This window comes from Parasteatoda tepidariorum, chromosome 7 (assembly GCF_982258835.1).
Source record: "Parasteatoda tepidariorum strain Cologne lab strain chromosome 7, Ptep-v5.0, whole genome shotgun sequence".
Taxonomy (NCBI): domain Eukaryota; kingdom Metazoa; phylum Arthropoda; class Arachnida; order Araneae; family Theridiidae; genus Parasteatoda; species Parasteatoda tepidariorum.
This window is the reverse complement of record NC_141761.1, coordinates 97,938,866-97,959,865: the sequence shown is the minus strand read 5'-3', so window position 1 is coordinate 97,959,865 and position 21,000 is coordinate 97,938,866. Positions and strand designations below refer to the sequence as shown.

The 21,000-nt window shown below is 34.0% G+C and overlaps 2 protein-coding genes across 13 annotated transcripts in view; one reads left to right on the top strand and one right to left on the bottom strand.

Annotated features, from left to right (window-relative positions):
• The window catches only part of LOC107455506 (SEC14-like protein 2), a 90,265-nt gene that overhangs the window by 58,867 nt on the left and 10,398 nt on the right, over positions 1–21,000 (top strand). For 5 of the 8 annotated variants that reach the window (XM_087168327.1, XM_087168331.1, XM_087168332.1 and 2 more), the window contains 3 exons: positions 13,757–13,863; positions 16,008–16,305; positions 18,277–18,549. In XM_087168327.1, the coding sequence (XP_087024453.1) occupies positions 13,757–13,863; positions 16,008–16,305; positions 18,277–18,365 (494 nt within the window). In that variant the 3' untranslated portion in view covers positions 18,366–18,549. Of the gene's footprint in view, positions 1–13,756; positions 13,864–16,007; positions 16,306–18,276; positions 18,550–21,000 lie in introns of those variants that run through there. The other 3 variants (XM_087168329.1, XM_087168330.1, XM_087168328.1) reach the window with 2 other exon arrangements.
• The window catches only part of ClpX (Caseinolytic protease chaperone subunit), a 35,536-nt gene continuing 34,369 nt past the window's right edge, over positions 19,834–21,000 (bottom strand). For all 5 annotated transcript variants that reach the window (XM_016073050.4, XM_016073075.4, XM_016073058.5 and 2 more), the window contains one exon: positions 19,834–20,131. In XM_016073050.4, the coding sequence (XP_015928536.2) occupies positions 19,955–20,131 (177 nt within the window). In that variant the 3' untranslated portion in view covers positions 19,834–19,954. The remainder of the gene's footprint in view (positions 20,132–21,000) is intronic.

Sequence of the window (21,000 nt, the reverse complement as noted above, 5' to 3'; positions counted from 1 at the left end):
ATTGGTGAACAGTCCATGCTTGAGTTAGTTGAGGTAAAACTAGGTGGTAAATATTAATAAATTGAAGTGAAAAACTAGGGCCTATTATATCTGAATATTTTCTTTGCAATTCGTCACACTTTTGTAATAAAGTTGCTTCATCAACATGTAATAAAAATGTTGGTGTTAGAAAATCGAATATATGACAGACTGCACTCATACCAATAAAACGTGTATCTAATTGAGATATTACTGTGTCTAGTACATTATTGAAAATCTCAATTTTAAATATTTTTTCTCGGTTTGGAAATCGGTGATCAGCAGCTAATTCATCAAAATGTTTTTTAACTTTTCTTTGTCTTTTTTCTTGAAGATGGGTATCAATACCATATTTTTTTGCAGTTACAAATTCATATTACTGGATCATTAATTTAGCATTTGTTTGGCATAAAAAATTTTTACATTTTAAAAGGTACCAAAAGTTTCGATTTTTGGCTTGATAGAAACTTCCCATTTTAAAACTTGTAAGAATTTTAATCAAACTATTGGCTTTACACTTGAATAATTCGAAATCATTTCTATAAATTTGCAACTTTGCTTTGGTCTCTGCTAAAACTTTACTCGCCTCGCCCAAATTGATGTCGCATTTTTGTAAAGTTTTGTATGCATAATTGATGTCGTTCAATACACTGTGCATGAATTCGCAAAGCAACACGAACTCGAAATTTAGCATTTTTGTTTCAATACTCTCTGCTTCACTACGCTCATCTTTATTAGGACTCTTTAGAACTATTTCTGATAATGCTTTGATAATATCAAAATAACGAAGTTTTATTACAGATATCGTATTGACCCTACTGGACCATCTAGTCGGATTTAGTTTTTTTAGAGTGGTGTCCGATTCGCCAGTGAATTTTGACAGTAGACCCCAACGTTTGATGCTGTTTCCGAAAAAGTTATACAAATCTTGCAACGTTGCGAAAAAAATCTGTGTTTCCACACAACTGCTAACAGCTTCATTTATCACCAAATTTAAATTATGAGTGGCACAATGTACGTACTCTGCATTAGGCTGGATATCCTTAATATGTTTTTGTACACCATTATACACACCACTCATCACACTGGCTCCATCATAGCCTTGCCCCACAAATTTTTTTAAATCAATATTTTTGTCGATAAATAATGTTGTCGCTTGGTTGACTAAATCTACTGCGCCATGTTTGATGACTGCATAAAAGCCTAGAAACACTTCTTTTACTTCTATATCAATTGGCTGTCCATTTTCCGATCTGGTTATTACTGTATACCTCACAACAATGCTTAGCTGATCTACCTTCGATATGTCCTGTGTCGTATCCATTATGATGGCAAAAAACGGTGACGCTCAAATTTGTTCTAGTAGATGGGTTTCGAGTTTGGTCCCCAAGTTCTCATTCATTTCATTTTGAATTGTTGCACTCAGATATCTTGTAGATCCTAAAAACATAAAAAAACACAATTTCAAAAAAGTCCTGATATTAAACAGTTAATAATTATAAACAAAATAAAACGATTAAAAAAACTTAGAAATAATTATTATTACCTTTGGGCATATCCCTAACTTGCCGCAAAATGTGACCATATCGGGCGACAAGCTCTACAAAGGACAGAAAATTTCCGTGGTATCCTTTCTGACTTAAGTCTTCTTGATGTCTTCTCAAAGCCAAAGAACTCTTTGCTAGGGTAAGTATGATATCAATAGCCTTTGAAGAACCATTTTCTCAAATGATGCTTCTTTGCGAATTTCATTTTCAAGTTCCTTGTCGATAGTATTAGTATCGTTTTTTTCTTCCAAAATTCATACACAGCACATGCTTCCGAATGGCCACTCGAACAACTGTGTTGTTTAATTCTTTCTGATAAATGCTTCTAATCTCGAATTCCCATACACCAAACATTATTCCTTTGTGAAGCAAATAACCAGCAGGGTTGACAATAGGCAGCGTCTAATATTTTGGAATATCACTACCAAAAACGATTAACTGGCCCATATTTAGAACACGAAACGTAGTACGATTTTGAAAAACACCTATTGTTCTAGTTGATGTCTGTTGGAAAAGGTCCTGAAGGCTGCAAAGGCCCCATATCAAGAATTTGACGTTTTTCGTTATCACTTAATGTCTTGTTCGTGAAGTTTCCCAAGTCATAAGAAGATTTGTCGTACACATTTTCGAAAAATGTAGAGGTCTGTGGTTCCTCCAAATCCTCCGCTCTTATATTTGTCATGCAAACATCATCCACGTTCACATGATCGGCGGCGGAGGTATCTCCAACTGCAATAATTGTCGAATCTTCTTCAGTAGACTTCTCAACCAAAGCTGCAGTTACCACATTATTTGAGTCACTATCAATAGAAATATTTTGGCCAGATATACTTGCAGAAAGCTGACTAAAAAACTTGCCAATTTTGGGCAATTTTTGTTTACTATCTTCTCTTTCTTTGCGTTGTTTGCGTTTAAATGCACCATTGGGTTTCTTCTTTTTAGCCATAATTTTAGTTTTCTAATTTATTTAAACAATACAATATTAGATTCTGCTCGAGTAGGTAGGTACTCACTGTTCACTGACGACGTTAAAAGTAAAATAACAGGAAAGAGAAACACAATGATACGCTACAAGTGTCGTTGGGAAATCCCCGGAAAAAAAAATTATTACCGTTAGTGTTACCACATTTAACGGTGGAGACTGTAAAGGTTGGCAACTGTTTGGCGACCTTTTAAGGCGCACTTGGCGCATTTTGTCATCCCTTCGGAGGGATGCGAGCGAGAGAAAGGTAAATGTATGTTTGATATAATCGGTAGAGGGTCTACCTTGGTATTCTAAGAGCTGGAAGCTCTTACTGGAAAACAATGCCTATTTCTTTTGTTTTTAAATAAAGTTAAGTTTTATTATTTAAAAATCTGGTCTGCTTATTTATTCGAAAGGAAAGGCATTACAGAGACCATGAACGATCTCCTGCCCGCGGACCTGAATTAATGTACCTACTGCAGGTGACTTGCATTTTTTTACGACATTTCGCGTTATACAATGAGCTGTAGCCGAAATCTATAGATTTGACACGATTTATTGACTTAACGGACATCAATATGAGTGGTAAAATCAAATAAAATTGAACCACTATATTGACCAGTACAAAAAAGTTTATTGACATTAGCTTACTTACTCCTGATACTGCATTAATTTTTTAACTTTTCTCGAAGAAAAAAAATCTTAACTCGAATTCACAATAAAACGCACATCGATGAATAATAAAACGCACATATCACTATCCGTCAAATTGACAACACTGCCAACCTACAGAAATAATTTTGGGGAATTCCCTAGGCATAACTTTTGAATTTCTCTCAACTGAGTTGTCATGATTAAAGTGGGGTTGCAACCTGTCATATTTATTTTGAAAATGGGAGAAATTTCCACAAGTTAAGTTCGATCGAGATTTCTGGTAAGGATTCGAGGGCCCCCTGAACTTGAGGGCCCCGGGGCACTGCCCCGCCTAGCCCCTAGGTAGCTACGCCACTGGTTAATATGTTGACACTTCACTTTTCAATTCATGATTAAAAAAGAAAGTTAACATTTTCCAAGTATTTGTAGGTTATAATTTCAAGAATAGGCTTGTTTTTAGATATTTGTATGGCATATAAATTCATAAAGAGCATTAAAAAATAACCAAAATTAAGTGTTCCTCTACTGGGAAATTTTGTGTTCCTTCACTGGTAAGAGCTGTTCCTTCACGTGGTCTTCCAACTACTTGTTATTTGAACCTCCAAAACTTTAAAACAATATTATGTAAGTTCTCTACACTGTTTTTACATAATTTGCAATTAGTAGCAAATATGTTGACACTGTCATTTAACTAAAATTATGAATTTTGAAATTAATATGATTTTTTGAAAGGCAAGCGAAGCTTAAGTGTTCCTTCACTGGTTAGTTTACCCTACTATTAATTTAAGATATTTTAGGTTCTTTTTACAATTAACTTATTCATAATTACTGTCTTAACCGGCGATTTTAATGTAAATATGAATACTGAACAAAAAATAAGAAATTTGTGACGTCTTAACCTTTCGACGCAGAATTCTTATTGAACACATTTTTTATGGTTTTTCTCATTATTTTGAATTAATTTAAGTCAAAATATGCTACAAATATTATCATTTTAATAATCTATGGTTACGAAATATAGCCTGAATGGCTGGTGTCCTTTTCTGATCTAGATAAAATCTACCAGACACAGCTAACTTTCGACAATAATATTTTTAGATTTGCACTTATTTACGTTATTTAGATCTAAGAGAGACAGTTATTCAACATTGAAATTTCTTTTATTTATAAAATTAATTGCTGATAAATTTGTAAATGTGAATGGGAAAAAATTCTTTTTCATTTTATATTTTAGAACAAATATAATTCCGATAATCTAATTGATTTTTTTTTAGTTACAGTTAGACTGTTTTTAGAATTAAAAAACACCAAAATATGTTGTTTTTTGCTCGTAATTAGAGTGTCAGAAAAAAAATATATAAATGGGACACCGTAGTCCCATCTGCGTCAAAAGTTTAGAAAAATATATATTGTCTGGAATTTAAAACCAATCCAACCCATCGGAAGGCTAGAATACGAACACCATTTGATGCAGTTTATAACACATGACGTGAAATAATGTGGCGTTTATGAAAGTCTATCCAGAAGAAGAAAAAAAAACCATTCAATTAATGGATAACCAGTGATCGTAATGCTATCATAATTTTCCCTCCTTTGTAGTTAATCGTCATTATATTCTTTTTATTTTATTTCATTTATTTTTATATTTGTGGAATTTGCAGTTGATTTTATTTCTTGGAAAACAAAAATTTGTATCTTACGTAAGCATTATTCATTCCCCCTCTTCTTGACTAGCTAGAGAGCTACAGTATCTAGCTAATGGATGTATCCAATCTACGACTTAAGCACATTAAAAGTGCATAAATATCGATTTTCTAATGTTATTAGAAAGTATAATTTTATAACTAGTAGTTATTTGGCTGAAGCAAAACATATGAAGAATAAAATGGATTTAATAATGAAGAGTTAGATCAATAACGTATAAGTTTTCTTAGAATAAAAGAAAAAAATTTAAGATCATATTCGGTTGTTAATAACAAACTGTTTACATGACATAAAAAGAATTTAAAACTCTATGTAAGATTTTTCTTTTTGTTTTATTATTATTATATTCTACTTTTTTAATCCGTTTTTTTTATTTTATTATTATTCCAAGTTCCCCCCCCCTCCATTTTCAGGACTCATGGGGCCCAGGTGCTATTACTATATTATTAACCGATCGTAATCTTAATACTTCATTTTTTGATCCTGCAGGAGGGGGTGATCCTATTTTATTTCAGCATTTGTTTTGATTTTTTGGTCACCCTGAAGTATATATTTTGATTTTACCAGGATTCGGAATTGTTTCTCACGTAATTAGATCAATAGTAGGAAAGCGATAGCCATTCGGTAGATTAGGAACAATTTATATGAATTATTATTATAATTATTAGGAATAGTAGGGATTGGATTAATAGGGTTTGTAGTATGAGCTCATGGAGCCAGAAATATTAAAAAAGAATTATATTTAATATTAAAAACTCATAAACTATTTTACTTTAATTATATTAGGTAATAGCGTAGACCCCCTACCTACTGAAAACAGTTATTTATAACTGTTCGGGTAAGATTTACCCATGCGTAGCCAACGTACTCTATACTAAATGTGAAAATGGTGCAAAATGTCAATAAATAAAGAGAGGTCTAATTTGTGAAAATAAAAAACATTTCTGATCCATTTTTTTTTTTTATCAATGCTTGGGAAGTTACACTAAGGCTAAATTGTTTGACTTCATAATATATGCTGAAACTGAGAATTACATAGGATTTTTTTTTTTTTTTTTTTGCGTGCGATTTTTTTAACAGATCTTAGATTTCAAATCTGCAATCAGTTTCTCCCTACAAGCTACAGTTTTTTTAATAGCATTTTTGGTCTATTTTTCTCTTCGCGTGCGTCCGAATAGGTCATAATAGGATGAAGACGACTTTTCGGAGCATGGGTTCCTATGCAAGTTTTATCTCATAATGTGCCCCCTAAATGTCTGTTGCTACCTTTACGCGACCCCCTGTTATAACTTTTTTTAACTGTGTGCAAAAAAAACAGACCTCCTGAATAACTTTTGATCTAATGATCAGATTTTCACGTTCTAGGACTCTTATCTTAATGGTTCGAAGGGATGACCTCAAATGTACTAATTAAGTAATTAATAAGCGCAGAAATATCTTAAGTTACGAAATCGGGCACAAAAGCGCACTTTCTCGGAATAAACATACCTCTTTTTCGACGGATACAGATTTCTGACTCCAAAAATATAGGAGGTAGCCGCAATCTGGGAAATATGGTCCCAATAGTTCGGTTAGGACCTCTCCAACCCCCCAGGGGCACACTCTTGTGTGACGGGCATGGCGCACCCGGGGCCCCGAGCTGGACCTGAGCATTTTTCTATTTCTCTCTTGCGACGGTCCTGATTTGAGTTTCCGACCTTTTATCCAATGTTTATATTGACCTAGTGGACGAATTTTATTTCATTTCATTCAAAAACACTGTTTATCAGTTTCAGATTATATATCTTCTAATTTTTGTTTGTTTTCTACTGGTTTTGTCGGGTTTCCTGATTTATGTTTCACCTATTTATTTTAAATAACCAATCTTTCCCTAAAGCATGCAGACTAACAACGTTAGCTTTTGCTAACCAGCACGTTTGCCGTGTGCTGCGTCTCGTAAGGTGGAAAGGGGGAGCCTGGAGCTACCTGTCTGCTTTCTCATACGAGTGTGGCGCCCAAGGGGGCATTTTCCTCTCGGAGTTAGTAGACTGCGTGCTCTTTGGCCCCTGCTTCATTTTAGACGAGTGGAAGGAGGTTAGGTCCCCCTCTCTTTCAATCGGCTGGTAGGGACAGTTTAGCTCCTTGCTCGGGACTAGTACTGCATCGGAGGAGTGCCCCTGAGCTCTGATAGCTTTGGCGGATCCACGCTCCTTTGGTGTAGTGCTATATCTGGAGCTACTCTGAGCAGAATGCTGAGGCTGATGTATTCAGAGCCAGTGTTTCTGTTCCCCTTGTTGGGCTCGGTGGTGGGCATGAGAGTGTCCAGATAAACATCTTCATTTGATATGACTACTCCTACTGAATCACCCTGTTTCGGAAAAACTTCACCTAGATTTGACTTATCTACTTGCTCTAATTACGACCCTACGAAAGCTAAATATCTGATACTCAGCTCAACAGTAAAGAAACTTTCTTCTTTATCACCATTTCTCGTACAAAAGTCTCTAGAATCTCAGATAGGTAATCCAAAAAATGTTCGTGCTATGCCCTCTGGTGACTTGTTAGTGGAAACTAGTTCTGAAAAGCAGACTACCCTACTTTTAAAATCAAATAAACTTGGCAATGTTCCTATTACTGTAGCACCCCATAAGACATTAAACATATCGAAAGGCGTTATAACAGAAAAAACACTACAATTTCTTCCAACCTCTGAAATAATTGAAGGCTTCTCTAGTCAAGGCGTAATTGATGTACGACATATAACAATAAGAAAGGGCGATGAAATAGTTCCTACACAACACTTGATTCTAACTTTCAATACAGCCAATTTACCTACTGAAATTAAAGCTGGCTATAGAAATTGTAAAATCCGTCCATACATACCAAATCCACTTCGCTGTTTTAAATGCCAGAAGTTTGGCCATGCCACCAACAACTGCCGAGGCAAAGAAACCTGCTCTCGCTGCGGTCAGGCAGGGCATAACTTCAAATCCTGCACGTTACCAGAACAATGCAAAAATTGCCATGAACCCCACTCCGCTAATTCTCGAATGTGTCAAAAATGGAAGCAAGAGAAGCAAATTATAAGCATTAAAGTTACGCAAAATCTATCCTACACTGAAGCTAGATCTAAATTTTTAAACTCACAGCCACGACCTAATATTTCGTATGCTGCAGCTGTCACCAATTCAAAGATAACTAAATCCATCGGCATACAATGTAACGTAATCGAAGCAGAAGTACAAACATCTCAACAAACAACCTCTGCCTCAAAAACCATACCGTCTCATCAAATACACAAATCTGTAAAATCTGTTTCCCCTCAATCAACATCTTCACAAAACAATACTGAAAAAAATCAATATCTGAAACTAACTCCACAGCTAGTAAATGTTTTGCACAAAAAATTAACCCAGACGCCACAATTAAGCAAACCCAAATTTGTTTCAAAAAGTAAACAAAATCGTTTCAATAAAAATAGGAGCAAATTATCCAACAGTAAGCTAGAACAATCTGAAGATATGAGTACTGATAATGCAACTGATTCGGACATGCAAATAGAGAAGGGAATGGAGACTCCAATTAACCTTATGCCTAAAAACAACAAGTTTAAATCTGCAAAATAAATAATGGTAAAACTTTTAAATTGGAATTGCAGAGGCTTCTACACAAATTTAATAGACATTAAAAGCCTAATTGACAAACACAATCCCATATGCTTTTGTCTCCAAGAAACATTCCTTAAACCATCTCATAAGGGAAATATACATAGGTATACTAATTCAAGAAAGGATTTTATACAAGGTAACAAAGCATGCGGCGGCGTTTCACTTTTAACGTTTAAAAGCTATCCGTTTTCTACTGTTTCATTAGTAACCCCTCTACAAGCTGTTGCGGTTCAAATTTTCATTCAATCACTTATCACGGTATGCTGTATTTATTTACCACCAAATCAGGTAATACCACAATCTGACCTAGACAATCTAATTACTCAACTACCGTCACCATTCATCATCATGGGAGATTTTAATGGGCATAACCCATTGTGGGGTAGCGCCAATTCAAATTCTCGTGGTAACCAGATAGAGAAACTCATCAATGATCATCAATTATGTCTACTAAATAAAAATGAAAAAACGCTTTTCCATTTCCCTTCTAGAACTTTTCATTCTATTGATCTGGTTATTTGTTCTCCTCAAATATACCCGTTTTTATAGCTTTTTGTTGACAACTACCTTTACCACAGTGACCACTTTCCTATCATTATAAAAATTTCTGTACCGTCTCAAAATAATATCTATCGATTACCTAGACTCTGCATCGCGGCAGCAGATTGGGTAATGTTTTGTAAATCTCTTACATTCAATGAACATACAATAGAAACAGGAACTATTGATGAAGCCACAACTGAAATAACTAATGCCCTCATAACAGCAGCTGAACAGTCAATGCCTTACACTTCTCCTAACTGCCCTAAATATACAAAACCCTGGTGGAACAAGGAATGTAGCCAAACTCACAAATTTCAAAAACAGGCTTGGAGAAAATTCCGTAAATATCCCGCCCAAGAAAACTTGATTGCATTCAAACGGGCCCGAGCAATAGCAAGAAAAACTCGAAGACAAAGCCAAAAGAAATCTTGGATTGAATACGTCAGTGGAATAAACAGTAATACTACATCTAAAGAAGTTTGGAAAAAGATTAAAACAATATCTGGCCATTATGCAACTTCACCTGTTACTCATCTTGAAATAAATAACCGCAAAATAACTGATAAAAAAGAAATAGTTAACACTCTTGCTGAAAGCTTTTCTCAGAATTCCAGCCACACAAATTATCCAACCTCCTTTCAAAGATATAAAGCAATAACTGAAAAAACAATACTTAAATGTCCATCCGAACCAATCAATGATTATAATTCAAAAATTACTTTAATGGAACTAAAATCGGCAATAAAACGTTGTAAACCCACTTCTCCTGGTCCTGATAATATACACAGTAACATGTTTAAGCACCTTTCAGATACCCATCTACAAATAATTTTAAATTTTTTCAATAGAATTTGGATCGAGAGAAAATTTCCCTCCAGCTGGCGCAAATCATACGTAATAGCTGTCCCCAAACCAGGAAAAGACCACAAAAATCCTAATAACTATCGGCCCATAGCTCTTACTAGCTGTTTATGCAAACTATTGGAACGGATTTTAAATGCTAGACTTACCTATTTGCTAGAATCTCGAAATATTTTATCTTGCAAACAGACTGGTTTCAGAAAATGCAGTTCTACTACTGATAATGCCATACTTTTAGAAACTGAGATAAGAGAAGCGTTCTTGAAAAGACAGCATCTGGTAGCAGTATTTTTCGATATCGAAAAAGCATACGACCGAACGTGGCGCTATGGTATTCTGCGAGATCTTCTAGATTATGATATAACAGGGAATTTATTTTATTTTATTCAAAATTTTTTAGCAGAAAGAACCTTTCAAGTGTTTTTAAATCCTATATTTTCAGACATTTACACTCAAGAAGAGGGTGTTCCTCAGGGTAGTGTTCTTAGCGTCACTTTATTTCTAATCAAAATAAATAAAATTTTATCCCTTTTACCCCCTTCTGTTGACGGTAGACTCTTTGTCGATGATTTTCGGATTTCGTGCAAAGCTACCCATATGCACACAATAGAAAGACAACTTCAATATGCAATTAATAAAGTATTACAGTGGGCAGACAGTAATGGTTTTACTTTTTCACCTAACAAAACTTCTTGCATTCACTTTTGTCGTAAACGAGGTCTTCATCCTGATCCAGAATTATTTATCAATAGTTACCGTATACCAGTTTTACCTGAAGTAAAATTTCTGGGCATAATTTTTGACTCAAAATTAACTTTTAAACCTCACATTAACTATCTGCGACAAAATTGTGAAAGGAAATTAAACATACTCAAAGTTTTAACGAACTGCTCTTGGGGGGCAGACACCAAATCTATGATTAAAATTTATCGCAGTATCATTCGCTCTAAAATTGACTATGGATCTATTATATATGGATCTGCTAGAAAATCTGTTTTAAAATACCTAGACACAGTACACCACGAAGGAATTCGCATTGCTACAGGGTCTTTTCGTACCTCTCCAATTCAAAGTTTGCTAGCTTTATATCATGAACCATCCCTCATTATACGCCGAGAAAAACTTGCCCTAAATTATTATTTTCATATCAAGAGTCACCCTAAACATCCCATGTTTCCTAAGATTTTAACGCCAGACTACGAAACTCTTTTTAACCATAGACCATCCTGCGTTCCAACTTTTGGACTTAGGATGAAAAAACTTTTATCAGATTTTACCATCGAGGATTTTGATATTTTACCAATATGTGAACCGCATCCTCCCTGGATTGGTATAAATTTTCCTTTCATCGACATTTTTAAAGGAAATACTAAAGAACACACATCATCCATTATTTATCAACAAATTTTTAATTGCCACCGAGAGCAATACGCAGATTTTAATCCGGTCTTTACTGATGGCTCAAAAACTAATGGTCACACAGCATCAGCTGTTGTGGCCAATGGATCCACTGTTTCAGAAAAACTTCCCCCATCCTGTTCAGTATTTACAAGTGAGGCACACGCAATATTCTTGGCTTTACAGTTTATTTCATCTCAACCATTAAAGAAATGGTATATATATAGCGATTCGAAAAGCTGTATTGAAGCATTGTTAAACTGTAATCATAAACCTCATTCTATTATAAATTGTATTTTTAATCTCTACAACACTTTAAAACTTTCTGGGTACAAAATAATTTTTTCATGGATACCTGGACATACTGGCATCCTAGGAAATGAAGTAGCAGATAGGGCAGCAAAATCAACAAATAACCTAACTAATCATAAATCAACGTTATCAGATGTTAAAAATACTATCAAATGTACCTTGTATTCAGAATGGCAAAAAAACTGGAATAATGAGACAAATAATAAACTACATAGTATCTATTCTAACCTACAACCTTATACACATCTTAATCTACCTCGAAAGCTAGAAGTTATTTTAAACCGTTTACGTATCGGTCATACTCGTATTACTCACAGACATCTTCTACTAAATGAGCCTGCTCCAGAGTGTTCCCATTGTAAGGAACCGCTCACTGTGAAACACATTTTAACCAAATGTAGCAAATTTAAAATTCAGAGACAACGCCAATTCGGTTGCTTTAATCCATCATTGATTTTATTAATTGGTAACAGTCCCCACGACAACATCTTCTCATACCTCAAAGCCATTGGTTTTGATACATCAATATAGATATTTAATAAAAACCAAGTTGTAGGTGCGATATAGCCACAACTGGCTCTTGCGCCAATAACTAAAAACTAACTAACTAACTAACTAACAGGACCTCTCCAAAGATTGAACCCCTTAATGTTAATTTTACTTTTTGTGTATTTCACTACATTTCAAAAACTGATTGAAAAATTTTTGCACACAATTATAAAATTCGTTTGTCTAAAAGTAATTCTATGCAAAAAAATATTTTTAGTAAATATTTATTATTATTCTATTTAATAATGGTCGAAAAAGTTTCGAATTGTAAGGTATAAAATTTTTACATAATTTTAAAGAACATAATTTTACATGGTAAATTACAAAATTTGGGCAAATTCGGTCGAATAATTTCTGAAGAATCAAATATTAAATATCTGATTTTTTTTTAATATTTAATTTCTCTAGAACTATTCCACCAATTTTACTCAGATTTTGTATTTTTCCATGTAAAGTTATTTTCTTCAAAATGATGCAAAATTTGTATACTTAACAGTTCAAAATATTTCGGACCATTATTAAATAAAATAATAAAAAAAAATTTAAAAAAATTACGAAAAATAAATTTTTGCATGGACTTAATTTTGGATAAACGCATTTTACAATTGCGTGCAAAAATTTTTCAATTCGCTTCAGAAGTTCGCGAGATATAGCGAAATACGCAAAAAATAAAATTACTGACTTTGGTCCAAATTTGCATCGTGGAGAGCTCTCCTCACGACCATATTTCCAAGAGTGTGGTCTGGTTTTGAAACTCAGTCCCCCCACCCCACCCCACCCCAAAAAAAAACAGCATTTGAAGCAAAACGTATGATTTCAAACTATTATCTACTTTTTAACTATAATCTTGCCGTGAAGAACTTTCTGGGCTTTAGAACAGATGAATAATTTAAACATTTAAAAAGTTAACTTTTTAAAAATTGCCGATTAGACGACATTTTTCCACGTGGATGAAAATTATCAAAATCACATCCTTATTTTCAGTTTTTGCAAATTTTTAAGAGCCCAGATAATGTAGCATTTTTAAATATTAAAAAATTAAGGCCACAAATTCTTTTAATATCCATAAAACTGTGGCTTTTCTCTATAGAGACGTTTTGAGCAGGGGCCCCCATCAGGGGGGAAGGTGGGCGCACGATGCGCCCACTTAAAGCTTGGGGGGGGGGAATTTTTACACTAAATAAAACGAATAGTTTGGGAGGGAATATAGGCGAGAGAATTTTTTTTAAGGACATGCGCCCAAGAGCTTGGGGGGGGGGCACTGGTTTTGCGCCATTTTCAGAATTAGCATAGATAGCTTTAGATAGGCTAAACTTGTCCTAACAGTCATGAGTAACTGTTGCAAACTCACAGCAGTTATGAAAATGGCATGTTATTAGCAAAAAACAATCATTTCATATGACGAAGAAGCCTTCGAAAAAACAACCTTAAATCCTTTGTCAAGTTTGAAATCCAGATAATTCTTTCAAGCATGATAGATAGTTTAAAATAAAAACTTGAAATTAAAGTAAAATTACAGTTTAAAATTAAAGCTCATAAAAAACAATATCACATTTCAGAGAAAGTAAAGGAGACGTTATTGGAGACAATAGATGCCGATGTCTTGCCAGCATTCCTTGGGGGAAATAGAACTGACCCGGATGGTGATCCTCTCTGTAAAACATTTGTGAGTATGCTTTTATATATTTATTTCTCGTACGCAGCACCAAAAAACGCTGGTATTTCTCTACCTAAATTGGCAACACTATGGACATCTATAATAATTTATTTTGTTAGGTTGCCTTAAGTAATACTTTAAGTAGTGTTAAATAATTAGTTGTATGTTAAGTATTTATTTAGATTCATTTTGTTAGGTAATCTTAAGTTACAGCTAAGCAGTGTTGAATAAGTTATTTTTTAAGTATTTATCTATACATAATAATAAACGCGGCTGTGTGTGTGTCTGTCTGTAATCACAATATATCGCCCCAGAAGCCTCGCTCAGGCACGAAACTCGGCATATAATTGTGTTTTGACATAATGAAGAAATATTTTTTTTCTTTTTCAAAAATTTGAGTTAGTTTTTTAGTTATCAGTCATTTTGTAAGAAAATCTATGCTTTTTCGTCTTCAAAGAGCCATATTCAAAAAACTATTAAAAAATGCATATACTTTTCTCCACTCTTATAAATGTATGCTAATGCGAACCTTACAATCGAAATATTAATTTTCGACAACTTAAACCAGTAATATACGAAGGAATTAATAATTTAATTGTAAGGTTCACATTAGTTTACATTTATCAAAGTGGAGAAAAGTTTAACTTTTGTATTAAAAATGTGGCAACATATTCGATACGTAAATAGAACGCTTCTCTTTGATATATTTGTCGCTGTTCGTAATTGTTATAATAAGTTTTTCTTCTTCTTTCCACGATCTATTTTTTTTTCTTAAGTTGTTGTTGTTGTTACTTTACGTCGCGCTAGAGCTGCACAATGGGCTATTGACGACGATCTGGGAAACATCCCGGAGGATGATCCGAAGACATGCCATCACAATTTTGATCCTCTGCGGAAGGGATGGCACCCCCACTTCGGTAGCCCGACGAGCACTTTAGGGTAGCACAGTTTAGCGAGGACCAATACCGCACACCCTCGGTCCCTACGCAGATTGATCCAAGTGGTCACCCACCCGCACACTGACCGTAGCCAGTGATGCTTGACTTCAGTGATCTGCTGGGAACCGTGTCTTAACGATCAGTCCACTGCGGGACTTTTTTTTCTTCTTTTTTTTTTCTTAAGCGAAGACGATAATTTTTGTAGCGAAATAGAAATAGAAATTGATACCATAAAAAATTGTATAGAAATAGAAATTGATACCATAAAAAATTAATTCGTTTTCGTGTTCTTTTCATGTATTTAGCATCTTAGTTTTTTTTCTTAAGCGTTGTTTTCTGAGGCCTTTTTTTTAAGAAAAAAAAAAACAAGTCACCACCTGATAGTTATATTATAGGTTAGGTTACCATAGGCCTTAGGTTACCATAGCAAAGTTACATCTTCAAACATCCTCAAGAGCTATAACACATCTGCAGCAGAACTGGATATGAAGACAAAATTGCAGGACAGGAACACTTTAACTGTCCACTAATCTTCAAATTTCCTGCTATGTTTTAAAAACCTTTATTTGTGAAAACCTTTAGCGTGGCGGACAGCTGGCCGCCTTAGGCAGCTAGTTTAGAATAATTTTATATTTTTACATTACATGCATTACAGTTGAATATGATAATAGATTTAGTTTAAAATTTCTCATGTGCTAAATCTGGCAGAATTTTTTTTTTCTTTTTAGTTTTTTTAAATGGTTATTTCCAATTTCAATTCACCGTCAATGTGAAAGAATGTTCCAAACGAAAACTTAAAACCTCTCGCTGCCTTTTTTTTTTTTTTTTTTTTTTTTTTAATCAAAAGAAGTTCAAAAATTGCGCTTCTGTTCAAAAATCATCTGTTAATCAAGACCTGAATAAATTAAACATCACAAAAAAGCCGAAATAGAACCATTAACAAGAAAAGACTAGAGGACAAGAAAAAGGTGGTTAGTTAAATAGACGTAAAAAAATGCTTTCTCACAGAAATCGCGGATTGCGCAAATTTCGCTAATTCTACGTTACCCGTGGAAATCGCGGGATACGCAGCGAGAAAGTTAAAAGCTGTTTTTAAAACATCCGAGTGGTAGAAGGTGAAAGTAACTTAGAAACTTATTAAATAGGTATGAACCTTACAAAATATTTTCAGAAGTTATAATTTTGGAAATTAATAACCACTTCTTGTAATTTTAGATATGCCATGGAGGTACAATACCGACTCAATACTATCTCTCCAAGAAATCAATTAAGCAGGAAGATAACGTAGAATACCTTTGTGTATTGAGAAACTCGCAAGTCGAAATCGTAGTAAATGTTGAAGTGCCAGGCTCCGCTTTGATGTGGGAATTCGAAACAACTAACAAAGACATCGGATTTGGAGTTTATTTTCAAACTGATGCTGGCGAGTTCATTGAATTGATTTGTAAGAAAAGGATTGAAACTACCTGGGCACCAGAAATGGGACTGCATGTTTGCGAAAAATCTGGTTCTTGTAAGTTCTATTTTCCTTCACTTTCATTTATTCTCATTTTCATGTCAAAAGTCGCGATTGTGACACATAGTTGTCCCCTTGCTTACACACACTGATCGTCAGGCTGATCATCAGGCGCGATTCAATTGAAGTCAATCATCACTGGCAGCGGTCAGTGAGTGGGTGATCACTTTAATCTGGCCTCGCAGGGACCGAGGGTGCGCAGTATCGATCCTCTTTAAACTGTTCTACCGTAAAGAGCTCAACTTCGCGTGCAGGTCGTCGAGCTACCGAAAACGGGAGCTTTTCCCTCTACAGAGAATGAAAATTGTGATATCATGTTTTCAAATCCTCAGTAGTATCCTCAGGGATGTTAGTATCCTCAGGGATGTTTTTCAGACCGTCGCCAATAGCTCATTGTTCAGCTCTAGTGCGACGAAAATGAAGTACTACTACTACTATAACACTTAAACCACTTCCCTTACCAAGTTTTTTTTTAAATGGAAAAAATCAACATACTTTTTTTTTCTTTTTTCATTTCTTTAAGAAGTACAACGAACTAAAACAAAATATAATACACGGGTTTTAAGTTGAAATTTTGGTTGGTGGTTGGTTCTAATGCCACATGGGCAAGCCTGCTTGGTGAAACCGAGCAAATTTAAGTCAGAGAGTGCAATTCTTGCTTTTCAGTGACGCCATCTATGGCCAAGAATTCGACTTCTGCCACACCATATGTCACACCTGTTTATGAGGCGAACCCATTCATACATCCACAGATCGCAATTTTGACATGAATCAGAGAACGATTGATCTTCAATCCAGTACCCCCAGAGGTATTGATTTGTTATGGGAACATGCAGGACTTTGCGACTCGACAGAATTTTAACGTGCATCAGTCACTCGGCCGGCGGGGTTCGAAACCACGAACTCTCGGACATGAGCCCAACGCCCTACCGACCAGCATATCCCGGCCTACTGTTGAAATTTAAATTTTTTTATGTGTAAAAAACATTACATTTACCATCAGTATACTATCCCAAGTTATTTCGGGCAAATAAAAAAAGTTAAATATTAGTCTTTGCAAGATAGTTTTTAAAACAAGGGACAACACAAAGTGATACTTTCCAAACGCCGGAAAAGTGATAAGCAATTTTTTTTACGATTTTTTTCTACATAAATTCAGCATCGTATATACAATCGCACATAACGCACTTGTGCAACTCCACAATCTAACAGCATAGTTCCCAAACAAAACTTGGCAATCTTCCAATCACAGCAGATTATTATTATTATTTATTTATTTATTTATTTATTTTTTTTTTTTTTGCTTCAGGCCGAGTAAAAACGTGATTAAACAAAACGTACTGACAAATTCTGCCCGAGTTTTCTCGGGATAATCATGAAAGCGGTTAAAGCGTCACATAGGAACACCAGTTCCAAATCTAGAACCTCCTCTCTTTTCTTCTGCTCCCTTGTATGTGAATGTATTACAGATATTTTCACCTTCCACAATGCATTACGCTTTTAAATGATTTTTCTACCCAGTTTGAGGTATAAACCCATGATGTATGTTGGACAGATGTAGCCGAAACATACAACAAACACATATAGTAAAAGTTTATTATCTCTCACTATATCAAGAATAATTTTCCTAACATACTGCCGTCTACAACGATTGCCATTGCGACTTACTATTCATTGCTCAAAAAAATTAAATAACTTCTCAAAAATCACTTAACTAATTTAGTGTCGCATCTTCTTTTAGAAAATGAGCTATTTGTAATCAAACTAACTATACTATACTGTATTTATAATAAACAAAATTTTTAATCAAAATATTATAAATCAGTTAACTGTTACAAAGTGTAAAATATATATATATATATATATATATATATATATATATATATATATATATATATATATATATATATATATATATATATATATATATATATATATATTCCTAAAAAAAATATTGTTTCCTTTCAGACGTTCTTATTTTTGACAACACTTACAGCTGGTTTTATACGAAAGAGATATATTACAGAATAAAAATTATTCTACCAACCACAGAATGAGAAAGACAATAACAGATATATGTAGGTTTAACCTTTATTAATCCATTTTATAAACATTTTAAGGCATCAACGGATCAATAACAAAAATATTTTTTTGCTTAGATGCATTTAAGTTTGTAATCAATATTCAAATTAAAAAGAGAACTTTCAGCAAATGAGTTAATAAATTGGATATTTTCTTCTGGAAGATCTGTCTAGTGACATATATAGTTTGTCTAAAATAAGAACTCCCCCAGACATTCGTCTGGACCTGTGGCAGTGACTATGATAACGAGGTATGATTATTTCAAGTAAGGGTGCAGAGTCACTGTTTTGGAGTGGTTTCGGCTCTGGTCGGCGAGAGAAAGGGAATCAGTCTACTGTGTGAGTCCTATAAGCTACCCTCCCCAAAATGCACTTTTCTTGTTTGTTTCCATAGCACCAGATGACCTCAGACTTTGTGGCGGGAGGAGTTCTTAGCTTAGACAAACTATAAAAGGACACATAACAGCTAAAGGGAATAGATTTCTACTCTTGAAAAATTATACAGTTATCCATTTAATTTCTTAAACTAGTTTTATTTGATTAACTGGCAGAGGTGGTCGACTCAACAAGTTTCCCTGAATACAATTACAAAATTCTAATCCATCACCTCCTGACCTCCCCCCAAGTCGCGCAGTGGACTGATCGTTAAGACACGGTCCCAGCAGATCACCAAAGTCAAGCATCACTGGCTGCTACGATCAGTGTGCTGGTGGGTGACCACTTGAATCAGTCTGCGTAGGGACCGAGTGAGTGTGGTATTGGTCCTCGTTAAACTGTTCTGCCGTAAAGTGCTGTTCTGCGTTTTATGGAAATAATCCATTCAGGAATTGTGGCATTCATCTGTGTTCATGAAATACTAATAAAAATTAACACAACTAAATGACAAAAGTTTTTTAGCCATTAAGTAGAAAATCATTTCTCTATCAGAGGTGTATTTCTTTTCGTTTTATGGAAATAATCCATTCAAGAATTGTGGCATTCATCTGTGTTCATAAAATACTAATAAAAATTAACACAACTAAATGACAAAAGTTTTTTAGCCATTAAGTAGAAAAATCATTTCTCTATCAGAGGTGTATTTCTTTTCGTTTTATGGAAATAATCCATTCAGGAATTGTGGCATTCATCTGTGTTTATAAAATACTAATAAAAATTAACACAACTAAATGACAAAAGTTTTTTAGCCATTAAGTAGAAAATCATTTCTCTATCAGAGGTGTATTTCTTTTCGTTTTATGGAAATAATCCATTCAGGAATTGTGGCATTCATCTGTGTTAACTGATTTGCTAAGAAGGTGTTACCATTACCAAGAAACAACAAAACAACTTAAAAGACTAAAATTTTATTATATCCCTGAATTAATAAACAAACAACAGCCCTAAATATTTGAACAAATAACAACATACATCCCTCAATTCATAAACGAATCAAAACAAAGACATATAAAATAGAAAATACTTTTATTACCTAAATTTGATGACAATCAGATATTTACTTCGTATAGTTACATAAAAGTTTTATTTAATGTTTATTTTTTACCTTATTTTGCCTAAAATTTTTACATTCAAGGGTTAGCGGCTCGTTCAAAATCCTCCCTTGTTTCGGTGTCACAACACTTTTCCTGCTTTACGCTTCTTACAAAGATAGGAGGACATTTTCCCAAAACCACATCACTAGTTATGTGTACAGTAACAATATCAGATCCAGGAATTTCAAACATAGCTTCGAGTAAAATATTTTCCTGTTAAAAGAGAAATTTTTTGTTTATTAATGGCGGTAATGAAATCAACAAAATAAAGGACAAAACTTTATTAACATATAAAAATAATAATAATTAGAATCTATGCATAAAACTAAAATAAGAAAAACTTCAGTAGCAGAAAGAAAAAAAAATTCTGCTAATCTGAATCAAGAACAAACTTCATCAGACAAAAAATATCTAAGTAGTATTATGCATTATTTGACTAAAAAATTCATTCACTTCAAATTGGAAATAACTGTAGAGATGTTTCAAGCGCTCAAAAATAGGGACACTTTTTTAAGACTTATCAGACGTAAATGAGAAGAAACAAAAGTGATTTGAATTATAAAATAGCAAGTGAAAATTGAAAAATAAAGGTGAGAAACAAAATTAGAAAAACCACAAACATACTTAGACAAACATGTCATAAACATAGCTCTTCCACTATGACACTTTGAACAATTAAAAAAAATTTCCATCAAAATAATGCATGAATATGTCACAAAAAATGAGAACAAAAGGGCATAGCCAATTGATAAAACTCTCAATTTGTTTATAGAATTTACCATTGAATTAATAAGCAGTTTACTGAAGAATGAAATTGAAAAGGGAGATAATATCTTCAATTTCAATAAAAGATAAGTGAAATTCTTGCAACCATAGTTTTAAACAATGAATAGCACTAGAAATGGGGACAATAATGAAAGGAGAAACATCAAGAGAGAGCACAGTTTTGTTGGAAGAGAAAAGATGTGCTAGTAGGGAAACAAAATCATGGGAATTGTAAACAGTATAGATTTTGTTGGAAGTTAAAGAGTGAAAGGATATGCGTTTAATAGTGAGCACGTTCAAAGCAAGGGGTACAGGTT